The sequence below is a fragment of the Emydura macquarii genome, unplaced genomic scaffold, assembly GCF_026122565.2.
Source record: "Emydura macquarii macquarii isolate MOO-44397 ecotype Brisbane River unplaced genomic scaffold, CSIRO-AGI_Emac_v2 contig_2834, whole genome shotgun sequence".
NCBI lineage: Eukaryota > Metazoa > Chordata > Testudines > Chelidae > Emydura > Emydura macquarii.
The window spans coordinates 3,439,400-3,460,846 of record NW_027132971.1 but is presented as its reverse complement, the minus strand read 5'-3'; the positions used below and the strand labels follow the sequence as shown (position 1 = coordinate 3,460,846).

General features: G+C 42.0%; 1 protein-coding gene across 7 annotated transcripts in view; it reads left to right on the top strand.

Annotated features, from left to right (window-relative positions):
- SETD7 (SET domain containing 7, histone lysine methyltransferase) overlaps nt 1-21,447 on the top strand; it is a 77,236-nt gene that overhangs the window by 45,262 nt on the left and 10,527 nt on the right. For 6 of the 7 annotated variants that reach the window (XR_010923660.1, XR_010923659.1, XR_010923658.1 and 3 more), the window contains exons 1-2: nt 8,625-8,749; nt 16,484-16,613. Coding sequence is in view for 3 of the 7 variants with exons in the window: in XM_067568011.1 (XP_067424112.1) it covers nt 8,710-8,749; nt 16,484-16,613 (170 nt within the window). In the remaining 4 variants the exon portion in view is untranslated. Of the gene's footprint in view, nt 1-4,497; nt 4,636-8,624; nt 8,750-16,483; nt 16,614-21,447 lie in introns of those variants that run through there. The other variant, XM_067568012.1, reaches the window with a different exon arrangement.

Here is a 21,447-nt window from a genome sequence, read left to right as displayed (position 1 = left end):
ATCAGGCCATTAGCATCTCCTAGCAGAGCACACAGTTACCAGTTTCATGTATATCAGGCTCATTCCTGGAAAGAACTTTCCTTTTGCCCATGAAGCAGTTAAAGTACAAAACGAACAAAAAGCAAGACGAACAGGAGATCCATGTGCACAGAGAACAACAATTTGGTAATACAATATAGCTTCATTTTCTAGAATTGAGCCAGTATTGTTGAATGTGGACGGAAGTGTATGTGAGGGCTCACCCAAACTAACTAGGAGCAGTATCACACAGTGTAATGAAAAACATTAATTCACATTGCTTCTGTCATTAGCAGGGGAGGTAATATACAGGTGACTCACATGAGAGATTGCCCCTCATCCATCCATACGCTTATGTGACCCCCATCACCCCAATATTGCAACACTTCACAGTCCTTACAACAGTTGAGATTATCTGTGTTGTTCTTATTGACCAGTCCCCAGGATTGAATTCCTAGGGGCTTTAAGCTAGTCTTTGTCACTAGACAGTCTGACCATGGAGTTCACCCCTCTCATGGTCCATCAGAGCCTAGATCTGGCAGCCTTTGGGGCACAGTGCAGTACATATTATAGCAATCTCTCACTTACTCGTTGGCTCTCCAACCAGGGTTTTGTTCAGACTGGAGACAGGGAGAGTTAGGAAGTGGAATGTTTGCCAAATATACCATCCACATAGGATTATCACTGTAGGATCTCAGGCTTCTAGTAGGAGATTGGCCAGGAACTCTGCTAGCACCAGGTTTCCTAGCACTCTGAGGCACTTGCATGCTGACAACTTCCAGTACTGAGCTCTCTAGGATCCTCCCAGTCAGTTCCCTTTAGAATGCAGTCAGTGAAGGCGTTGCTTCATGGGTAGGGCCCTACCAAATTCACAGCCTATTTTGGTCAGTTTCACAGTCATAAGATTTTTAAAACCATAAATGTCACTGTTTCAGATATTTAAATCTGAAATTTCACGGTGTTGTAACTTGGGGGGATCCCAACCCAAAAGGGGGCTGTGAGGGAGAGGGGGCTGCAAGGCTAGTGCAGAGGGGTTATGCTATTGCCACGCTTACTTCTGCGCTGCTCCCTTCAGAGCTGGGCAGCTGGAGGGCACCTGCTGGCTGGGCACTCAGCTCTGAAGGCAGCGCCGCCACTAATAGCAGTGCAGAAATGAGGATACCAATATCATATCATGCCACCTTCACTTCTGTGCTGCTGGTGGTGACACTGCCTTCAGAGCTGGGCTCCTGGCCAGCAGCTGCTGCTCTCCAGCCTCCCAGCTCTATGAAATCTGATCTCCTTTCCAGTAGCCAGATTTCACAGGGGAGATCAGATTTCACAGTCCTTGACGCGTTTTTTTTCATGACAGTGAATTTGGTGGGGCCCTACTCAGGGCTGGACACCAAACGTCAGCTGCTGCTGTTCCAGCTCTGCCAACACTTACTGTATTTCATAGAAACACCAGGAATGCTGCATTGTCTCTATCACTGTCAAGAGACAGCCTCAGTACATTTGTTTCTGTGTCCAGTTCAGCACCCCAGGCAAAGTGGTCTTGGAGCAGCAGGATCTTTCAAGGTCTATTGGTCCTGCAGGATGTGCTCCCTCAGCTCAGTGTAAAGGACCCATTCAACACCTTTTCTATTAAGCACCACACATACGACTCTTGTATTTGGAAAGATTATTATTCAATATTTATTACAGTAGCCCCCCAGGAGGTGCCAATCAGGACCAAAACCCCATTGTGCTACAGACACCTAGGAAGATATGATCTCTTCCGCAAAGAACTTATGCTCTAAATCAGTGGTTCCCAACCCGTGGTCCGCAGACCCTTGGTGGTCCGTGAGGCTACTACAAGGGGGCCACGGAAAAGAAAAATAACATCCTCACGAAGGAAATGTACAATTTAAAATAAAATATAATTTCATATAGTTTCTAAAAACCTACTACTGTAGTTTACTTTACAAGTATACTTCTATAATATTATTGTTTTTATTTTGGTCTGTGGTGCCACCCCGCCTTGTACGTACAAGACAGCACAGTAGTGAAGATAGTGGAAAGTATTAAAAATGGATTGGTGGATTAAACCAGGCACACTAAAAAGGAAAGAAACTGCCCCACCAAATTCGCTGTCATGAAAAATGAACAAAGTGACAGTGGAATGTTAAATGAAACTTTGCAACACCGCAAAGGAAATGGTGAGTACCATGCTAGGAGAAAAGGCTTGCAAGCAAATAAATGTAATCTGGCTGTCAAATAACACAGTTCAACGCAGAATTGGGCCATAACGTTAAGGAACAGCTAATAGCGAGAATATGTAAAAGTCGCTTCTATGCTCTACAAATGGATGAATCCACTGACACTGCAAACCTTCTCACGTTCATCAGGTATGAATTCAATGGAGAGGTGAATGAGGATTTCCTCTTTTGCAAATCGTTGCCTACACATGCAACAGAAGAGGCTATTTTTGAAGTTTTGAATAATTTCATACAAGAGAATGATATTGATTGGTCAAAATGTGTCGGAATTAACACTGACGGGGCTCATGCTATGACAGGCCAACACAGTGGAGTTGTTACTCATATTAAAGCTGTGGCACCATTAGCAAAATCCATCCACTATAGCATCCACAGGGAGGCACTAGCTACAAAGAAAATGCCTGCTGACCTGAAGACCATTTTGGAGGAATCTGTGAAAACAGTCAATTTCATCAAGGCCCATCCTTTGAATTCAAGAATATTTGCGGCTCTATGCGGCATCACTGTCAATTACTTCTGCTTACTGAAGACCGCTGTCTTTTTAGAGGAAAGGTACTCACATGCCTGTTTGAGTTGTGCGATGAAGTGAGGATTTTTCTACGTGACTTGGCTTGAGTTTTCACATTGCTTCAGTGCTTTTCTTTGGTTAGCTAAGTTGGCATACTTGGCAGATGTTTTCAGCCACCTAACTGGGCCTAACCTAAGCCTACAGGGAAAAGCCGTGACACTATTCCAAGTTCAGGACAAAATAGAAGCTTTGATCAAGAAATTAGATTGGTGGTCTCATTGACTTGATCAATTATTTCCAAATCTTTCATATTTTTTGGTCACATCAGAAATGCAGCTTCCAGACAAAATAAAATGTGACATTAGGGAACACCTGCAAAGCCTCAAAGTACAGCTGCATGAGCACTTTCCTGTCCCCGAGTTAAAAAACAACGGGATTAGAAACCCCTTTGTGAACTTTGATAATGACGTGCTCAGAAGTCTGACATTGAAAGAGCAACGCAGCCTAACAGAACTTTAATGTGACAACTCTTTAAAGCTGGTCTTCACACAAAAGTATCCGACTTCTGGCTACACGTTGGTTCTGAGTATCCAGAACCGTCCGACAAGGTACACATATACCCACAGGTGGGAGAAGAGATACCTGAAACTGAAAAGAGCCATCACCCAATTATCTTTTTATAAACAAATGTCAAAATGTTTCAGCAAAAAGGAGAGACAAACACTTCTGCTTAGCCGGTCATATCTTTTTGAGACCAGCCCATTCTTACTTGTTTATATCAGCTTGGGGTCATCTCAACCTAACACAGAAGGTTATGCAACTTAAATAAAAGCTCATGGTAACGTTCTGCACAACAAATAATATAGCTAAGGTTTTAAAAGCAAAGCATTCCATTAAGCATAAATGCTTTCCAATAGAGCAAGGACAAATCCATTAAAAGTACCTCTTGAAAATCTTCTTATAACCTGGTGGTAATGGGTGATGATTCCCTTTCACTTGGTGACTGAAATTAATTCTCATTCTCAGCAGTGCAAAGATTAGCAAGGACTCTTTTTAAAAAGACGACTTTTGAACCGTGGCTTTCTTCCTTTGCTTGCCTTGACACTGGTTAAAGCTTGCAGCACATCCATATCCCTCTACATACCAGTGCACAAGGCTGGCCACAGTGGTTTCTGATGCCTCATGTGGAGTCTGAAACAAGTGTGTTTAGCTAGGATTCTTCTGCAACAAATTGTACGCTGGAGTGGGCTGATACTCTAACTGCAGAACTATCAGTCAGTGATCACAGCTTGACATCCCAATCACTGGTTAGCAGGAAATGGCAATTTTGCAGAGACCTTTCAGATTTTTCAGTTTCAGGTTTCTTAAAGGTGACCTGCAAAGGAGAAAAAATGGATTTGTGGCCTTTCTTGATTCTTTATGATGTAAGAAGATGCCTGGAAGATTTTTTTCCTTTAAAGAGGGATTTGAATAAAAAGTGATCAGTGGCTGGTGGACCAGTCCTGGGAGGGCATCTCATGCATAGGAGCAAGTTGGTAATTTAGCCATCCTAAATGCAAGCCAATAAAACTTTTATATGACCTCACCACATTTTCTCTATATATAATCACATACTAATTATACTGTAGTAGTCAGGTTGCTTGAGTAATATTCCCTTATGCCTGGAAGTGCTGCACTACATGTATAGAGCTGAAAAAAAAACTTAAAATGTTTCCTTGTTTCCCTATTATTCAGATTTTTGATGAGAACTTGTCCTACCAGGAATGTGCCTCCAGAGGGGAAATGAAGTAATAGTCTAACTGGCAAAGCAACATGGTTTATGGAAAACTGCGTCCAAAGCATGACTGCCATGTAACTTAAGCAGCTGGATGGGTAAACTTGTTTTTAATATATCCGATAATATTTTTGGTGGTAATCTCTCAATATCTTTATATCTCCAGTATGTTATCTTTTTTTATGAGTCTTGAAGGATGTTGGGCTAACAGATCAGATACAACTTCTCCTAGGGAACACATTCCTTGCTCTTCATTCCATGCAGTGTTTCTCTGTTTGGAACCCCAAGATCAAGAGCTTTGCTACAGCCAGGCAAATAAAATAATACACAACACGAGACCATAGGACATTTTACTAGAGATGAAATCAGGGTCTTGGCAGGAAGAGTCGCTGAGGCATTCAGGTTTTTATATAGCAGCTATCACCTTAATGTTTGTGGCACAATGTCCTATCTGCCCTCCTCCTTCACTGCCTCAAAGCGAACAGAAGATTGAGCTCTGCAAGGCATGAATTTCTGAGTTCTGTTTCTGGCTCCACTACTCAACAGCTCTAGTGGACTTAGGCCCTCGGTGGCTCTAGGGATTTTTGTGTGAGGAGGGACCAGGGAGGAAAGAGGCATGTTATTAATGCCCAGAACCATAGGCTGTCCATTCAGGAGTTAATACAGCCTAAGCCTGTTGTTCCCTTTGTGTTGGGAAAGCCTTTGCTAAAGAGGTCTTGGAGCTTTTCTAACATGGAATCAGGGAGAGCAGCAATCCGTTCCAGAGCTAGTGTGGCAGCACTGGGCCTCTGTGCAGGTAATCCCTGAAGATACTGAGGACCTGGAGGCATACTTCACCACTCAGATGGAATGATTTGGAGGAACCCCTTCCCCCCCCTCCTCTTTTTTGTGGCTCCTACATCCAGATCAAAGAAGGAAAACACCCAAAATATTAGTGGAATCTGTAGCATAAACTGACATAACACAGACTAGTTAAAGGCTGGTCAAAACACAAGACGGGCTGTCAGGAGATGTAGGCCAAGTTTTCAATCTTAGTTGCCTAAAGTTAGATATCTAATTAAAAGTGCCCTGAATTTCCATGGTGCTGGGCACACATTGAAGTCAGTGAGTAGAAACTCAGGATATCCTGACAATCAAGCCTCCTTTATGTGATTGCTATATATGGCTGTAAGTTTTTAAATAACTGTGTTGCCCTTATCTGTCCAGTGTTGCCATCTATAAAATGGTAATAATAACTACTTTACTGTGGTGTTTTGAAGTTTAATTCGCTATTTTTTGTAAAATGCTTTGAGATCCTTGTATTTTGAAAGGTGCTAAAGAAATGTCTGTTATTATTCTTTACTAAATGTATGAAAGCCTAGGAAAGAACTCTTAGTCTGTGTTCAGAAGAAAGCAACTTCTAGATACTGATGACAAGAGTTTACAAATAAGACTGGCGCTGTTCCATGTTTTGAGGTTTTTTTCTTGCTGTGCAGAGGAGCTACTCCATAGACAATACTTTCTGTGGCAAGCCCAGTCCCCACATCCTCACCTAAAACAATACATTGACTCTTAAACGTGACATGCTCTTTATTGCCATACACTTACTTTAAATTTAACACCCTTTGCAATGATTAGAGACTAAATGAACATAAGGATCCCAGAGAAATAATATTATAGTTGTTAGAGTCCTGTCCAGAATATCAACCATAGCTGTTTTGTCTGGTTCCTTAACAAAGAACTATGAAAAAGACCAACTTAGGCAATGAGTATAAAATGACAATGTTTTAAAAGTAAACTGGATTAAGAGTTTGTGTTATAGAAATGCCAAAGTGCTCATGTGGTAATTGCTTTTGGGTTGTAAATGGTTGAATGATACAGTTCTTCATTCATAGGTCAGGAGTCACTAAAGAACCACTTGACAATACAAACTTTTAGCATTATGCCTTAAGTGCTCACATGACAGCCTATCACTCAGAGAGGTGTCTCTGTACAACCTGTAAATATATATGTCATCGTAGACTGAACATACCAACTGTGGTGTGCAGTGCTTCACTATTATTGCTTATTTTAGCATTTCAGGTGGATTTGGGATGCAGTTGTTTTCACTTTTCTCATAAAACTTGCTGTGTAGAAATGATAAAAGATCTGTTAAAATGTATCAGAAGGAGCTCTGCTTTTTAGCTGGTATAGGAGCAGAGGGAATAATCAAGGGATGAAGTAGGAGAATAAGAGCAGAGAGAGGAGGGAGCAGTAGCTGAATAGGAAAAGAGGGGGAAGGATAGTAGTAGAAGGGGCAGGAGCAGAGGACAACAGAAACAGAAGGTTCTTTAACCACTAGAACACTCTCCACTCCAGAACCTGGACATGAACCCAGGAGCTCTGAGTCTCTACATCCCTTTGCTGTTAGTAAATAACTCTGGAACCCCCTGGCAAAGTGTGCATCTCATTTCCCTTTATGCTTGATACATATGGATACAATCCTATTACTGCTCTGTTACTCCATTAACTGAAATAGTACAGGTTTTTGCTGTAGATTAAAAGGTACAAATCCTGTTCATGGCCGAAGTTGGGGGTCAATATAGTTTAACATGATGAAATGTCTGGGTTTTTTCAGCTTTTTTTTTGTTTTTGTTTAGAAGATTAGAAAATTATATTAAAATATATTTAAAAACATTATTAAGGTTGCAATGTCAGGCACTCAAAAGTTAGGAAATGTCAGAATGAAAGTTATCCATACAACCTTAGTTCAGCCCTATGTGTATGAATTATGATTATGCAGAATTAAAGTTAGACAGTTTTATTTTTGGCATTTCCTTATTCACGATTGCTGAAATTTGCAACCTTAACAGTTCTCTTAATGTAGTTTTCTTGGATGTAATGTAAGAGGAATAGCAGCAGCCTCATGGCTTTTAGTGTGACCACTTGCTTTCTTGTATGTGTGGCATCACTGAACTGTGGGTTATTGCACTAAGGACTTGTGTGCCCTGGGAAGTGGAAACCTTCAATTTCAAACTATCCTGATAGAAAACCGACTCAACTGATCTGTGGGCCACCAGAGATCTTTCTGGTGGCCTGCAGAACACAAGATGCTAAGTACCAAGGAGTGGGGAATTAGGTGCTGGGTAGGGAGATGGGTCTTTTTAAAAGCAGTCTATTGAATAAAAAATTTGGAGAACCCCTGAGCTAGAAAACTCATCTTTACTATTACCAGCTTAAGATCTTCTAGCAGGTCAAAAACTCTGAGGATACAGAGCAAAATGGGTTCAGTTTTATTCCTTTGCCCTCACCTAGGATTCATAGTATCTTGGGGACATCCCTCACAGTGCAGATTCTCACATTCCCTTTGGGATATTCACTCATGCCTTGAGTGTGCAGGGTTCTTTGGAAATTGGCACCTGCACATGCCAATCTGCCACTGTGTGTCTGTTGTAAGTGTTTGTGCCTGACTCATTGTGTGGTCAGCTCTCCTGATTTGTGATATTTGGTGTTTTTCTTAAACCGTTATTCATGTTATTTCATGAGATGCTCACCTTTCATCTTATCTGTATGTTTCCACCCCTAGAAGATAAGGCTGCTGAAGAAACTTACAGATGTAACCTGAGTGTATCCTAAAGGTTGAAACAGTGGAAGGCAAATAAAAAGAATCTAAAATTTGTTGGATTTAAAAAAAAAATTTTTTTTTTTTTTTAAATCAAGCGCTTGATTTTTGGGGCCTTGGTTTATGGGTGTAGAACAGATGGGGTGACTGCTTCTGCGGGCTGCCTCCATGTCTGGAGCTGTGGGGGCCTGGCTGGCAGGGGGCCGGTGGCTGTGCACTGTGCGGATGTTGCACCGCATCTCGGCGCCCATCTCCTGCGCTGCCTGCGTATGTGTGTGTGTGTGTGTGTGTGTGTGTGTGTGTTTGTGTGTCCGCGCGCGCGGGTCTCCCCAGTCTCGGGGCCGGTGGGCTAGGCCGAGCCGGGCCCACGCGCTCCGCAGCGCGCGCGCGGGGTGGCGCTGGGCCGGCCCGGGAGCTGTCAGTCACGCAGCGGGGTGATGTCAGCGGCTCAGCTGCTCTATAACAAAGCGGAGCGGGCCGGGCGCCGGCACAAGCCTTAGGCAGACGCCGCGGACAGTGCGCGCCCGGGCTCCAGAGGGAGACAGCAGCAGGGCGAGCGGGAGGAGCGCGGACAGACAGCTCCGGCCCGGCCATGGACAGTGACGAAGAGACGCTGGAGGAGGCCGTGGAAGGTAACTGAGCCCCGTCCGGCGGGGCCGGCACCGGCACCGTGCCGCGGGGACAGGCCGGGTGAGCGTGGCGCTGCCAGGCCCGCTGCCTTTGCAGAGCGGGCGCTCCCTGCCCCCGGATCCTGCCGTGCCCCTCCCCCCCGACATGCTCAGCCCAAGCCTGCGACCAGCCGGAGCCGCGCACGCAGCAGCCCCCGGGAGCGGGGCCCGGGAACCTGCTGTTGCCCCCTTGGCTTTGCAAAATCCTCCGCCTGGGGCGGGGGGGGGCTTGGAGAAAGTTTAGGGCGGGCAGAGCAGAGCCGGCCTGCGCAGTATGAGCGCCCTTTCCCTTGCCCTTTCCGGGCCGGGGGGCAGCAGCACGTGGCACGGCCTGGCCTGCGCTCCTACTTGCACCCGCTGCCCCCTCTCCCTGCGCATCGCATAGCGAGCCTTAGCCAAGCCGCCTCAGAGCCCCCGCCCGCTCCGTGTGCGCAGAGCAACGGGGCGTTGTTTCCTTTGTAAGGAGCTCGCTGCTTTTTGTTTTCACCGTATAAAAAACGTGTTGGAAGCAGCTTTTTCGCTGGTGGTTTGGAAGGTTTCAAAGGGTATCGGATGCCTTTGGAAAACTTAGCAGGGACGTGGAGAAGCATGGTTAGTTAGTGCATGGCTCGTCCTGGTGTGGTTATAGTTGGGAGGTTTGGGGGTTTCTTGGTGTAGCGGAGCCACTCATTTTTCAGCTAAATGGATCGCTTCTGTTCATAAAGACATGCTGCTGTGTACATCTTTGGGGCTTGATCCTTCACATACTTAAGCACATGAGTAACGTACTCAGTAGGACTAGGTGAGTACAGTTACTTACGTGTTTAGGTGTTTGAAGGATTGGGCCCTTAACCTTGTGTTATAGTATGGACTATCACAATGTTAATACAAACATTTCATTTTAATGTAATTGTCAAATGTTAAGCTTTTGGAGACTTTCCAGAAAGGACCTAGTTTACCTGACAAATTAAGGACCGGTTTCTGTTTGGTATCACAACAGTTTACATCCTGTCATCTGCATTGACTTCTATGGAGTTAGTCAAGACAAGTGGTTTCAAAACGCAGTATGTGGCATCTGCTTCAGATCCAGTTACTTTAAATTAAATATGATTCTCTAGCCTTGCACCTTGTGTGGTCACTTGCGTTCTGATTTGTTAGCGTTTTACATTGGTTTGCACACAGTTTGTATTGGTATAAATGACTGGACAAAGTGCAAGGCAACAGAGAATTGGGCACAAATTTCTTTGGGTGAGACTAAAAAGAAAACAATGCCCTGTCTGCTCTATGTGCATCTTAAAGACCACTACAGACAACGTTTCCCCACATTCCCCACTTTTGTGGTGTGCACTAAGTAGTTTCCTGCTTTTGCTATCAGAGGTGACTGCATTATAGCATCAGCGTGCCATTTTTCTAGTGATTCTTCAGTTCGAGAGCCTTCAGGGTGAAAGGCACTATGTATGTGTAAAATATTACTATTCTTCCTCTCTGCACACCCTCTTCCTCCTCCCCTTCCCCAGCAATGTAAAACTTGACAGGTTTTTTTTTTCCTTGAAGATGCAGGACAAAACTAGATGATGGAGGATTTGTATTACCGTAGCATCTACAGGCCCAGTTGAGAGTGGGTCCCATTGCTCTAGTCTCTAAATACACACACATAGTGAGAGATGATCCCTGTCCCGAACAGCTTATAGTGTAAAGCAATAAGTCAAAGGCCGGAAGGGGAGGAGAAACTGGGGCACACTGAAATGCTTAGGGTCACACAGGAGATCAGTAGCACAACTGGAATAGAATCCAGGTCTCCTGATGCCTAGTCCAGTGCCCTATTCCCTGGGCCTCAGTGCCTCCCCAAAGCTTACCATCTGATGGGCAAGTTTTAGGATCAGAGAAGAATTTTGAGACTGAGATACAGACCATAAAAAGGCATTTCTGATGTCAAGGCTATGCCAGAATTTCCTATAGTAGCACAAATGGAATTTGCATTTAGGAATATCGTCAGGATTTGCTTTGTGAAACTCTTAAGTAAAATTTGCCAGCTGAAAACAAATAGCTCATTCCTGGGCACAGTTCTTACTACCAAGAGGAGTCCTAGATACTCAGATATCATGGTTAAGAGCACAATGTTAGAATTTGAGTGTGGCAGGATACAAGTAACTGCCATCAGTCAGTGGCAGGTTATTTGTATCTTGTGGCAGGCGAACAAGGGCCCAGTGTGTATTGCCACATATCTGAACTTGGCTCACCAGCCTAGCAGTAGATGTGTGACACTGGGTGCTATGCAGCTGCTACTAGAATCTGGTTTTATTACATTGTTAAAATATTTAATCACCTATATCTATGGGGGCTATGCAAAACCCATAGATTATATAGGGACTTTAAATTGCAAGAGTGAATGGAGGGGCTTCTTTAAGTGCAGAATGCTATGGATGTGATGTGTAGCCTGCATGTGCTTATACATGTACCTCTGTATGAATTTGATATTATATCCTTGCCAAAAATATTTGTAAGGAGGCTATTTTTAGTTGTGCTAGGCATCATGATACTGCTCCTGATATCATAGCTAGTTCCTCTGCAGCATGTTATGGTTTCATATAATGACTTATTTCTCTATGTGCTTGGGAGCAGTGACAGTAAAATGGATTTTAAGGTCTTTAGTAATCTAAGGCAGTATTGGTGACATAGGTGAAGAAAGGCATATGTTGACAGCGTGATCTTTTAGCTGACAGTATACTTTTAAGGAGACATGTTGAAAACAAACTTGCTTTAATGTGATGGATGTGGCTGCTTGGCTTTCCCCCCTTGTTTTGTGTCTGTGCTGTTTGTTTCCTCTCTCTGGATGTAGAGCTTTACATTTATTAGTACTGAAGTGCTGCCTTTTGCCTGAAGCCCCCTTTGCTCTACTCTAGCCCAATGGCTTTGCAGTTTGTTTCTGTCCTCCTGCATGTCTGCTTAATTTTTTGTGCAGTCAGCAAAGAGTCTGATCCAAAGCCCGTTGAATTTACACCCAACAAAGGGCTTGATCCAAACCCACTGAAGTCAATTGGAGTGTTATCTCTTGACTTTAATGGGCTTTGGATCTGCCCCAAAAAAGACTCCAAGTAACAGGCTTCAATACTTAGTCAGTAGCTTAGATACAGGGGAGCTTTGCTTGCGATCCAGGTACAATTGATGCTTTCTCCTGCAAAACACTGGTGCTCAGTGAGTGGATTTCATACCATGGTGAACCATGCTCAGTTGAAACAAGCAGCCATCCTGCCATCTTAGGCCTTGTCTACACTTAAAATAAAAAAAAAGTTGACATAAGATATGTCAACTTACAGCCACCGCTATAATTACAGAGGTAGCCGATGTCCACACTGGTCTCTTTGGGTCAGTGGTGTGCATCCTCATGAGGAGCACTTGCACTGACCTAAAGGGCAGAATGGGGAGCTGAGAGCCCATAGGCTCCCGGGCTCCCTGTGGGCTGCTGGCCCCCCCATCCCCTCCCTCGTCCCCCCCCCCCCCAAATTCCCCGGTCCCAGCTGGGAGCCAGGAACAGCCATGCTGGGACTCCCCTCCCCTGCTCCAGTCCTCAGGGCTTTCTTGTCAATTTCACCGCCCCAGCCCCTCCACCACTGCTGTAAGGAGAGGCAGTGTCTACACTGACACTGCATTGCCCTAGCTATGTCAGCAAAAGCCCCACATCTCTGGTCGAGGTGATTTTATTTTTGTCAAAAAAGCAGGGCAGTTTTGTCGGCAGAGGTGTGTGTGTGTGGGTGTGTATGTGTGATTGCAGTGTGAACATCAGCTGAGTGTTGTATGCTGTACTGACACGGTGCTATTGGCTGCGGGTCACAAACTCTGGAGGGAAACTTGAACTTTTAAAAAGTAGGTTTTGTAAAATGTTTTAAAATAAAAACCCAGAATGTGGGGCCTACTCTGCTTGACGTTGTTCCATTAAAATATCCTGGAATACAGACCACTTTTTTCTGTTCACATGCAGGCCACTAAACTGAAAATAAAAGTTTTATTTTTCAGGAAAGGTTATGTTAATAGCACACAATGTGCTCCGATCTGATACAGCAGAAATATTCAAGCTTTGCCCAACTCTGTGTATCATCTGCAAGTTGCCAGGAGTCCAAGGGGATAGTTAATGGAATGAAATGTAGAAAATTGTGGCTTCCTTCATCTTTACTATGGAATTGTCTTGCAGAGACTAAGGGTATGTCTATACTGACCGTGGCAAAGTCGCTGCTGTCAGATCGACTTATCTGGATCGATTGAGCTTGTAGACCCGCTCAGTCAATCAGGAAATTGACGCTGGTAATCCACCTCAAGTGGTGTAGTGCGGCGTCCCCGTTGGCGCAGTGTAGTGAAGATGGCGCACAGAAGGGATGCACAGCAGTCAACGGGAGTTACGCAAGCTACTCTGCGTAGCTTGCGTCACTCCCGTTGACTGCTGCCGAATTTCCAGGTAAGTGTAGACCCAGGGCTAAGGCTCCCCAGTTACTAACATTCTATCTGTCCGTTAAAGATGGAACATCACATGACCTGTAGACTCCACACAGGACACCTGTGTATCAAAGATGAGGATAGCTACAGACTCATGAACTTCTTAGCAAGGTAATGGGTCTGCAAGACTCATATCTGAATAAACTGTAGAAGTCTACCTCTTTATTAAAGCTTCCCTTATTGGTGTGTTTTGAAGGGCTTGAGCAAGGAAAACTATGATTTTTCCCTTTGTATTTCCAAGGTGGATTGATTTAAATCACCGATTTTAGTAATGATTTAAATTCGCTAGCAGAAAACCTTGATTTAAATCAGCCATTTTAATAGTGTTTTGCATTTTTTTTTTTTTTTTTTTTAGTTATTTTCTAAGGAAAGGTTGATTCTCATTGGTTAGTAACCATGGAAAACATATTGATTTACAACTAAATATAACCTTCATATTAAAGTTAGTGCTTCTTTTCACTAACCAGAGGATATACTATATACATACCCATCTATATAAGCGGATATACAGCTTAACTGTTATTTATTCAGATCCTTAACTTTTACAATTTTTTATTATGATAGAAAATGGTGAATGATTAATTACTAGATGATTGATTTTTATTTTTTTTACTTGTCATTTGTGCCAAGCTCTATTTGGATGGAAATTAAAATTCAATTTAAAATGCACAAAAACATTTTAATGTTTTATTAATAAATAAAACTACTTTAAATGTGCTGGATACACAAGAAGAAAGTTTTTATCAAAACATGTTTTGCCTTTTAAAACTAAATAATTTCTTAAACAAAAGAAATATTATCTGTAGTTAGTGAATTTAACTGGTTGTTTGTGGTCACCGGGTCCTTCAAGATTTTTAAACTAGTAGATCTCATCCTCTCAAACTTAGTTTTGTTTATAGATTGGAAGAGGAAAACAAGCTTTCCTGCTTTTTCAGCTCCCATTTGGTTTCTTAACTTTGAATGAACTTGTCATTGAACTGAACTAGTTGAATAAGTTGAAATGAAGAAAATATTCTTTCTGCACCTGCTGTCAAAAACTGGTTCAGCACTTCTACAAACTAGCTTCATGTGCTTAGTCAATGATTCAAACCACTGGATTGGTGGAACTTTCTTTAAAACTTGACAGCAAACGTGCAGCTTATTACAATATATTAAAATTAAATACAAAAGGTAAAAGTAAGTGTAGGCATTAACAAAGATTGACAAGTTCATATTTAATTTAAAAAAAAACGTATTTAGTTTAAATATAAAAATGCAACAAACTCAAAATCTCTTTTAAAATCCTTTACTTTTTTTTTTTTGGTAATCCATCCTGTGTATACCTACTGGAAATGTGAAGCCATATTCACAGAGGTATTTGCAAACTCTTTGGTCTGTGCATGTAACTCATTAGCACTGAGAGGAGATCGCTTAGACCACACTGTATCCAGACCTGTTGTAGGTGTATATATGTTACCTGTAAAAAGTTAGGTATCCCAGGAGTAAAGTACTTACATTTTTTTATGAACTGCATGATGTACTTTATAGAAGAGTTATAGATAAACAATAACTTCAAGCTTTCAGCTCTAGAGAATAATAAATAAGGGGAAATAAGGGCACAGAGAGTCCTAAATCAAGAGAAGGGGGATTGATGCTTATGCAACACGCCACCCCTGAACTCATAGACGCTTCATTTGTCCTCCTTCCCTGACACTGTCTCTTCCTGTGTCTTTCAGCTCTAACCTAGATTGTAAACTTGGCAGGGAAGGGAAAGACCGTGGTGGTGTGAAGATCACCTTCCAAAATGTGAATCCAGGTGTTAACCAGTGAAGTATCATCTTCCTTAATCTATAGACAAGTGACTTTGGTTTCTTTTCTGCTGATTCTGGTTTTCCGAAATTAAAAAGGAGCAAAAACTGGCCAGGCCTTCATCAGTTTACAGAGCTACTATTCTGAATCTTGTGGGCAGTAGTGAAAGTGGGAGGAATCAGGTCTGATTCACGCCACTGCTTGGGAAAGATCCGAGTAGCCGTGGAAGAAGGTGCTGTTGCTGTTTGCTAGAGAGAAACTCTAAAATCAGAAGTTGAGGATTAGCAGATTAGAGTAGCAGAGACCTGCTCACTCTCTGAGCAACCAGGAGGCTGTGGGATTGTAGAGGTGTAATGGAACAGTCAGATGGGGCTGGGAGGAGGTGGGGGAAGAGTGTTTGTTCAAATCAGATATTTCCCAGCTGGAATCTACAAAGCAGTGAACCTCCTAAACACGCTCCCACTTCCAAGCAGCTGCGGAGGGGATGTAATTTTTCACCTGGATGTTGCCTCTACTAGACCCTGGGGCCCCATGTCTTAGTATCATCTTCTGGCTTTTTAAGTGTTTGTTTTTTGTTTGCTTGTTTTTTGAAGTCATATGTATGAGGGTTAAGGGGGAAGAAATAGGAGAAGGGGTAGGGGAGAGACTTTGAGGAGAAATGGGAAAGACAGAAAATATAGAAAAGGAGGTAAAGCGCACAGTGTAGGAAGAGAGAAGCTTATAAAGGGTGAAGGAAGAGGAAAAAATAGGTAATGAAAACAGAAAAAGATGCACTGTAATCCTGTTATAATCAAACAGAGGAAAAAGGGACATGAAGCTTGGAAGGGAAAGAAGGTATAATGGGAGCAAGCAAGACATAGTAAGCTACACTTAAAATGTATTACATAAAAAGAGTTCTGATCTGTTGCAACTAGAGTAAATAATAAACATTACAAAGCTTTTTTCCTTTAAATTTCAGGGGATGTGATTTGGCCACATAGGGATTTTTTTCACCCTGGCTAGCAGGATTTATCTTTGGGCTAGTAGGTATTGAATATATTTTTCAAGCCATATGCCTATTTTTAAAAAAATACATTGTTGGGTGAATTAGAAAGTCTTGAATCCATTCCAGTCTCATGCAGGAGAAATACTTCTAGGTAGCTTTTTTTTAACTTACACTTCATCTCAACTAAGTTTCAACTATCTTCTTTTTCCATTAACTGCTTTTTTTGGGGGGGGAGGGGGACAGATTGTTGCTATGAAGTAACTGGCTGCAAATAGTCCTGAATAGGTCTGGCCTTTTTTTAAAAAATAAAATATTTTGACTAGTATGTCTGTTTTAAAATAAATATTTTGGGGAGCAACAACATTTGGAGGGGATTGTTTATATTAATTGTTATATGATTGCAGACCTGTTATGATAGTGTACATCGCTTCGATACTTTTTTTTTGTTTTTACTTAAGGGCTTCTGGATGATGATGGGTTGCCACATGGGTTCTGTACAGTCACCTATTCGTCCACAGACAGATTTGAGGGAAACTTTGTGCATGGAGAAAAGAACGGCCGTGGCAAGTTCTTCTTTTTTGATGGAAGGTAGATATTGGCTCTTTCCTCTTCTTCTGTTTTTTCCCCCTCCTGTTTACACTGGTATGTAACTAATTTTTTTGTTTTGTGTCTTTTGGGGGGTGTATGTGTTCCTCGTTCCGGCAGCTACTTTCCCATGACCGCTTAAGTTGAACAGTTTCTCCTTTGTATGCTGGCTAGAGTAGCAGCCAGTGTCTCCATTTGCTTGTGAACTATGAAAATAATGGAGTGACCCAAGGGATTGATCCCTAATATGAGAGTCAAGTCACTGTGGCCCTGTTCAAAATTAAAGCTTTAAATTAATTCAGGACTGCAAAAAAAGTCTTATGATTTTAGCTCCATGCTTAGTTAAAAACCTACTGACAACTATTTTCCAGTCTGGTTCAGTGAATTTATTAGTATTATGGTAGTGCCCAGAGGCTCCATCAGGAATTGTGGCCCCATATTGCTTGGTCCATATAAAATTATAGAAAGACATGGTGCCTGCACAGAAGAACTTACAATCTAGTTAGTCCTCCTGAAACTTGTTTAGTGGACACTGTTTGGCCTACTGGTTAAAATACTGGACTGAATTAAATATGGATTCTATTCCTAGCTCTTTGATCTTGTACAAATCATTTATGACCTGGCTCGTTTCAGAAATGCACTTACAATTACAGTGTCGTCAGTGGGAGTTGTGCTGTGAAAATCAGGCCAGTTTTCTCATCTGTAAAAAGTGGAAGGTCTCCATTACTTTACTGTTCCAAGCCATCATTTTTTTTTAAATTTCTCTTTCCCCACAAATTAGTCGAGTATCTCCCTTTGCTGTTGCTCAGTGATTTCCTCAGAAGCAGCAGCTGATATACAAAATGGCATGAATCTTGATTTTTGCAGCTGCGTGTAGTACTGTGAATTGTGGTAGTGAAACTGACCCCAGACTCTTGCTAATTCCTTTCTGCTTGTGCTTGGCAAGAGTAACAGTGGAGGTATTGGAGCTGCCCGTCAGCCAGCTCGGGAATGCAACACAGTCTTGTTTTACTTGTCGTTCACATTGGGAAGATTATTTTCCCAGCCATAAGGGCCTGAAACCTTATTTTTCTAAAAAAAAATTTCTAAAGCATAATTCTGCAGAAATGGATTCCTTGGGCCTGCATGCGCACGAGGGAACCCTTTTTAATTGTCACTAGCAATTGGCTATTTCAAGTCCTGTTCTGAGTGACTAAAAAAGGTTACTGTCTAACAGCTGGCATATGTAAAATGAGGTTTGATTTGTCAGAGGAAGCCTCAGTGCAAACATCATACTTGTTGGAAGTCTCAGCAGATAGACCAAAGATGCTCTAGGTATGGAAAGTGAGCTACTGGTTCACTCCTAGAAGTGGACCCTCCAAATGCCAGGATGCAGGCAGAGCTGCATGTGGAAGCTCAGACTGCCATGAGCATCAAACTCTTTGAAAAACAAAACAGCTAGTGTACGTTTTCAGTAACCACCAAAATAAACAAAATTGTCTGAGTATATTTTTTAAATGGTTTTCAGTAATGTAGATAAGGCCCATACAACTTTGAGTTTAACTAAAGCAGGCGTGACTCAAATTTTGGACAGCTTTACTGCTGATATTGCAGTTTGCTACATAGCTTCAGGACAGCTAACAAAAGAGGATTCTGCACCCAAACATTCATGTTTTCAACATCTGGGAGGCAGGAGAATTGATTTTTGTTTCTTTAAGCAGTTGTGTGGGGTTTTTTTTGTTTTTTTCCCTTAAACTGGGGAATTACACCAGATTTTCTGTTTCCTGGGCTTTACCAAAACTGTCCTTTTCCCTGTGTGCTGTATTCATCAGAGCTCAACTCTTTCTGTCATGGCTCCCAAAACATCCCACCCCTTATACTCTCGTGTGCTTTAGTACAACAAGTTAATTGTTTTTGGCTTAGCCCAGACATGTTTCTTCCACAGCCAGTTTCCATTGCAGTCCTGCCAGCGAAGGCTGACAACTGAACTGTAGCTCTACTGTTTAGCAGTAGGTTGTTCCTACCAAATGCTGGTTAGGGCCCATAGGCAATGTTGCAAATGTTCCCATTCTTTTTGAAGGGGGTAATAAAATGGTCCAAACAAGCACTTGGGTATTTAGCAGAAGTAAACCTTTTGGTTCATTGTCAGCGTTGCTGTCCTTTCTCTGTTGATTATTTAGAGAAGTGAGAGAGGTTGGATCAAATCATCATTTTGTAGAAAATTGACCCTCTGATTTTGGAAAGAAGGAAACTTCAACTCCAGCATACTCAACATTTTGTGTCTGGTACTTTTACTTTCATGCTAACCTTTGAGCATGTTTTGCAAAATCTGTGGTGTAATGCAGAAAAGCTTTGGGTAGCATTGAACTACAGCTGCTGTTCTCCATGAAACTAGAAACATTTTCTAAACTGGCCCTTTTCTACCATGTGCTGAGAACAGTGTTACAAAAGGGAGAGTTTACAAGGCCTCTTTGTATGGGAATTTATAATAGTGGAAAAGCTTGAGGCATCACTGAGCATAGAGACTGAGGGTGGGAGTAGGCATTTTTAGGTTGTAAAGAGAAATCCCAGACACTTTAGTTGGAGTACAGGAAAAATGGGGAGGGGTGGAGGTAAATTCCCCCCCCCTTCCCCCCCACACACACCCAGAGCTGTTGTAATGTCAATGACATGGGGCTTTAACATTTTAATTTATTAAATTGCTGAAAATATGTTTGACACAACATGAAGGTGACTCCCTTGCAGAGCTTACATTCTTAAAATTCAGGTATTCCTTGCATGTTTGCTTACCAGAAAGATTTCTGAAGTTGTTTTTTTACTGGAGCTTGAAACAAGCAGGGGAAACTAACACCTCATACATGAGGAAAACGGCCTGTGGTTGACAACAACTGTCACCGTGTGCTTATTGTTGAAAAAAGTTTGACTTTGTCCACTTCAGCAGCCAAACCATGTTTGTCCACAATGGCTTTTCTTTCATCTTCCCTCAACTGACATTTGGAATGAACAGGTTCATTTCCTTTTGCAGATTAACTCTAAGTCCTAGTGTGATCTGAAATATTGAGTTATGGGCATCTTGCTTTTGTGTTGTATCAGCAAAAGCACCTTTCTTACAGAGGGACAAAACTCTGTAGAAGAGGAAAAACTTTAAAAACTTGAGTTACTTTAATGAAGCCCATGTCCAACAACAATAAGGCAAATATCTGAAGTCTTCTGGCACATACAGAGCCTTATATTCCCAGATAGACAATTTAGGCTTTTACCATAGATGTCTACATAATTTATCTTAAAATGCAATGACAATACCATTAGACATTAAGTAGTTAAGTTAATATGTTAATTAAATATCTTGAGGCAAAGTGGACATTTTCTTTAAAAAAAAAACAGTTTTAGCTTGCAAGGAAAGGGACATTATAAAAATGAACTTTTTTTTGTAATCCCTAGTTAAATTTCTCTTAACCTTGTTTTCTAAAAAAGGAAATAAATTACAGCATATTCTACAGAATATAGTTGCTGCTCTTTTAAAGGCATTGCAAGACAAAAGTGAGGTGAAATCAACAATTCACTAGCAAAATGCTGTAGGAGTTCTGCTTGACAAAGTAAATTCCTTTTTAATAGCTCTGTATATAATCTATATAATACCAAAATGAAGACAGTAATCCTGGCAAATCTGGTACGGACTGCTGTTAAGTACACTGTTGACATGAACTAATACCCGGCTGGTAGTATGTTAAGGCTCGTCTGCATTTACACTGGTGCAGCTGCTAGTCTACACTGACAGGAGAGCTTCTCCTGTTGGTGTAGGTGCTACCACCTCTCAGGAAGGCGGAGTTATGTCTATAGGAGAAGTCCTGTTGACACAGCAGGGTTAGAAGGGAGAGAATTCTAATCCAAAAGCAATCTGCTCCTGACAATAATTCCCTCTTTGGCCTTGGGTAAATCACTTCACCTCTTCTTCACTTACTGTGTGTATAAAATGGGGAAAATGTAGAAGTATGGATCAAGAATGCTGTATCAGTACAATGGAATGATTAGTTAACATCTGTAAAGTGCTTTGACAATGCAAGTACAATATAAGTGTTATTTAGCTAGAGAATTCAGTGGAGATAAACTTTTTAAAATAATGTTTTTTATTTGGGATTTTTAAATGATATACAATATGCGGCCCAGAATTTTAGCAGAGTGTAAGGTTTGTACTGATGTCGTGGAAAAGAATCACATTGCTACATTTTAGAGTTGGATCGGGTGCAGCTTTAATGGTGACACACACAATCACATAACCATAGCTATGGGGAATACTATAGCCATAGGGAAAACCCAGGTGGCTATAGGGAAGTCAAGCAGCATGTCTGGATGCTGGGCAAATGTACTTCACCTGGCTACCAGATACAAAAGACTTATATAGGGGTTGCTTAGGTTTATTTACATGTTGATCGTATAGTGGAATTTGATTAACAGTTTATACTTAACAGGAAAGACAATCACAATGCACAGTGGGGCACACCAGATGCCCTCACAGGAACGCCCAATGAGTCACTTGATTATATAATCAGGTTTTCAGGGACCCTGGCTAACACCGGAAGATGGGTGGTTACCTAATACCTGTTCAAATGCTAATTTGTATGGAGTAAGTTTCTATGGGGCCAGTAAGACAAAGGGGGGCAGGTACTGGTACTTATCAAAACAGTTGAAGTCTGTTCAGACTTCAATAAGGCTTAAGGCTCATAACAGAGACTTGCCTCTTGGGTGTGGTTCAGAGACCTCTTGTGGGATTTTAACATCTTTATCCTAATTTCAGTTGAGGCATTCTGTTAATGGTTTAGCCTGGGGCTTCTATTTCAGTTTCAGGCTACAACTTCAG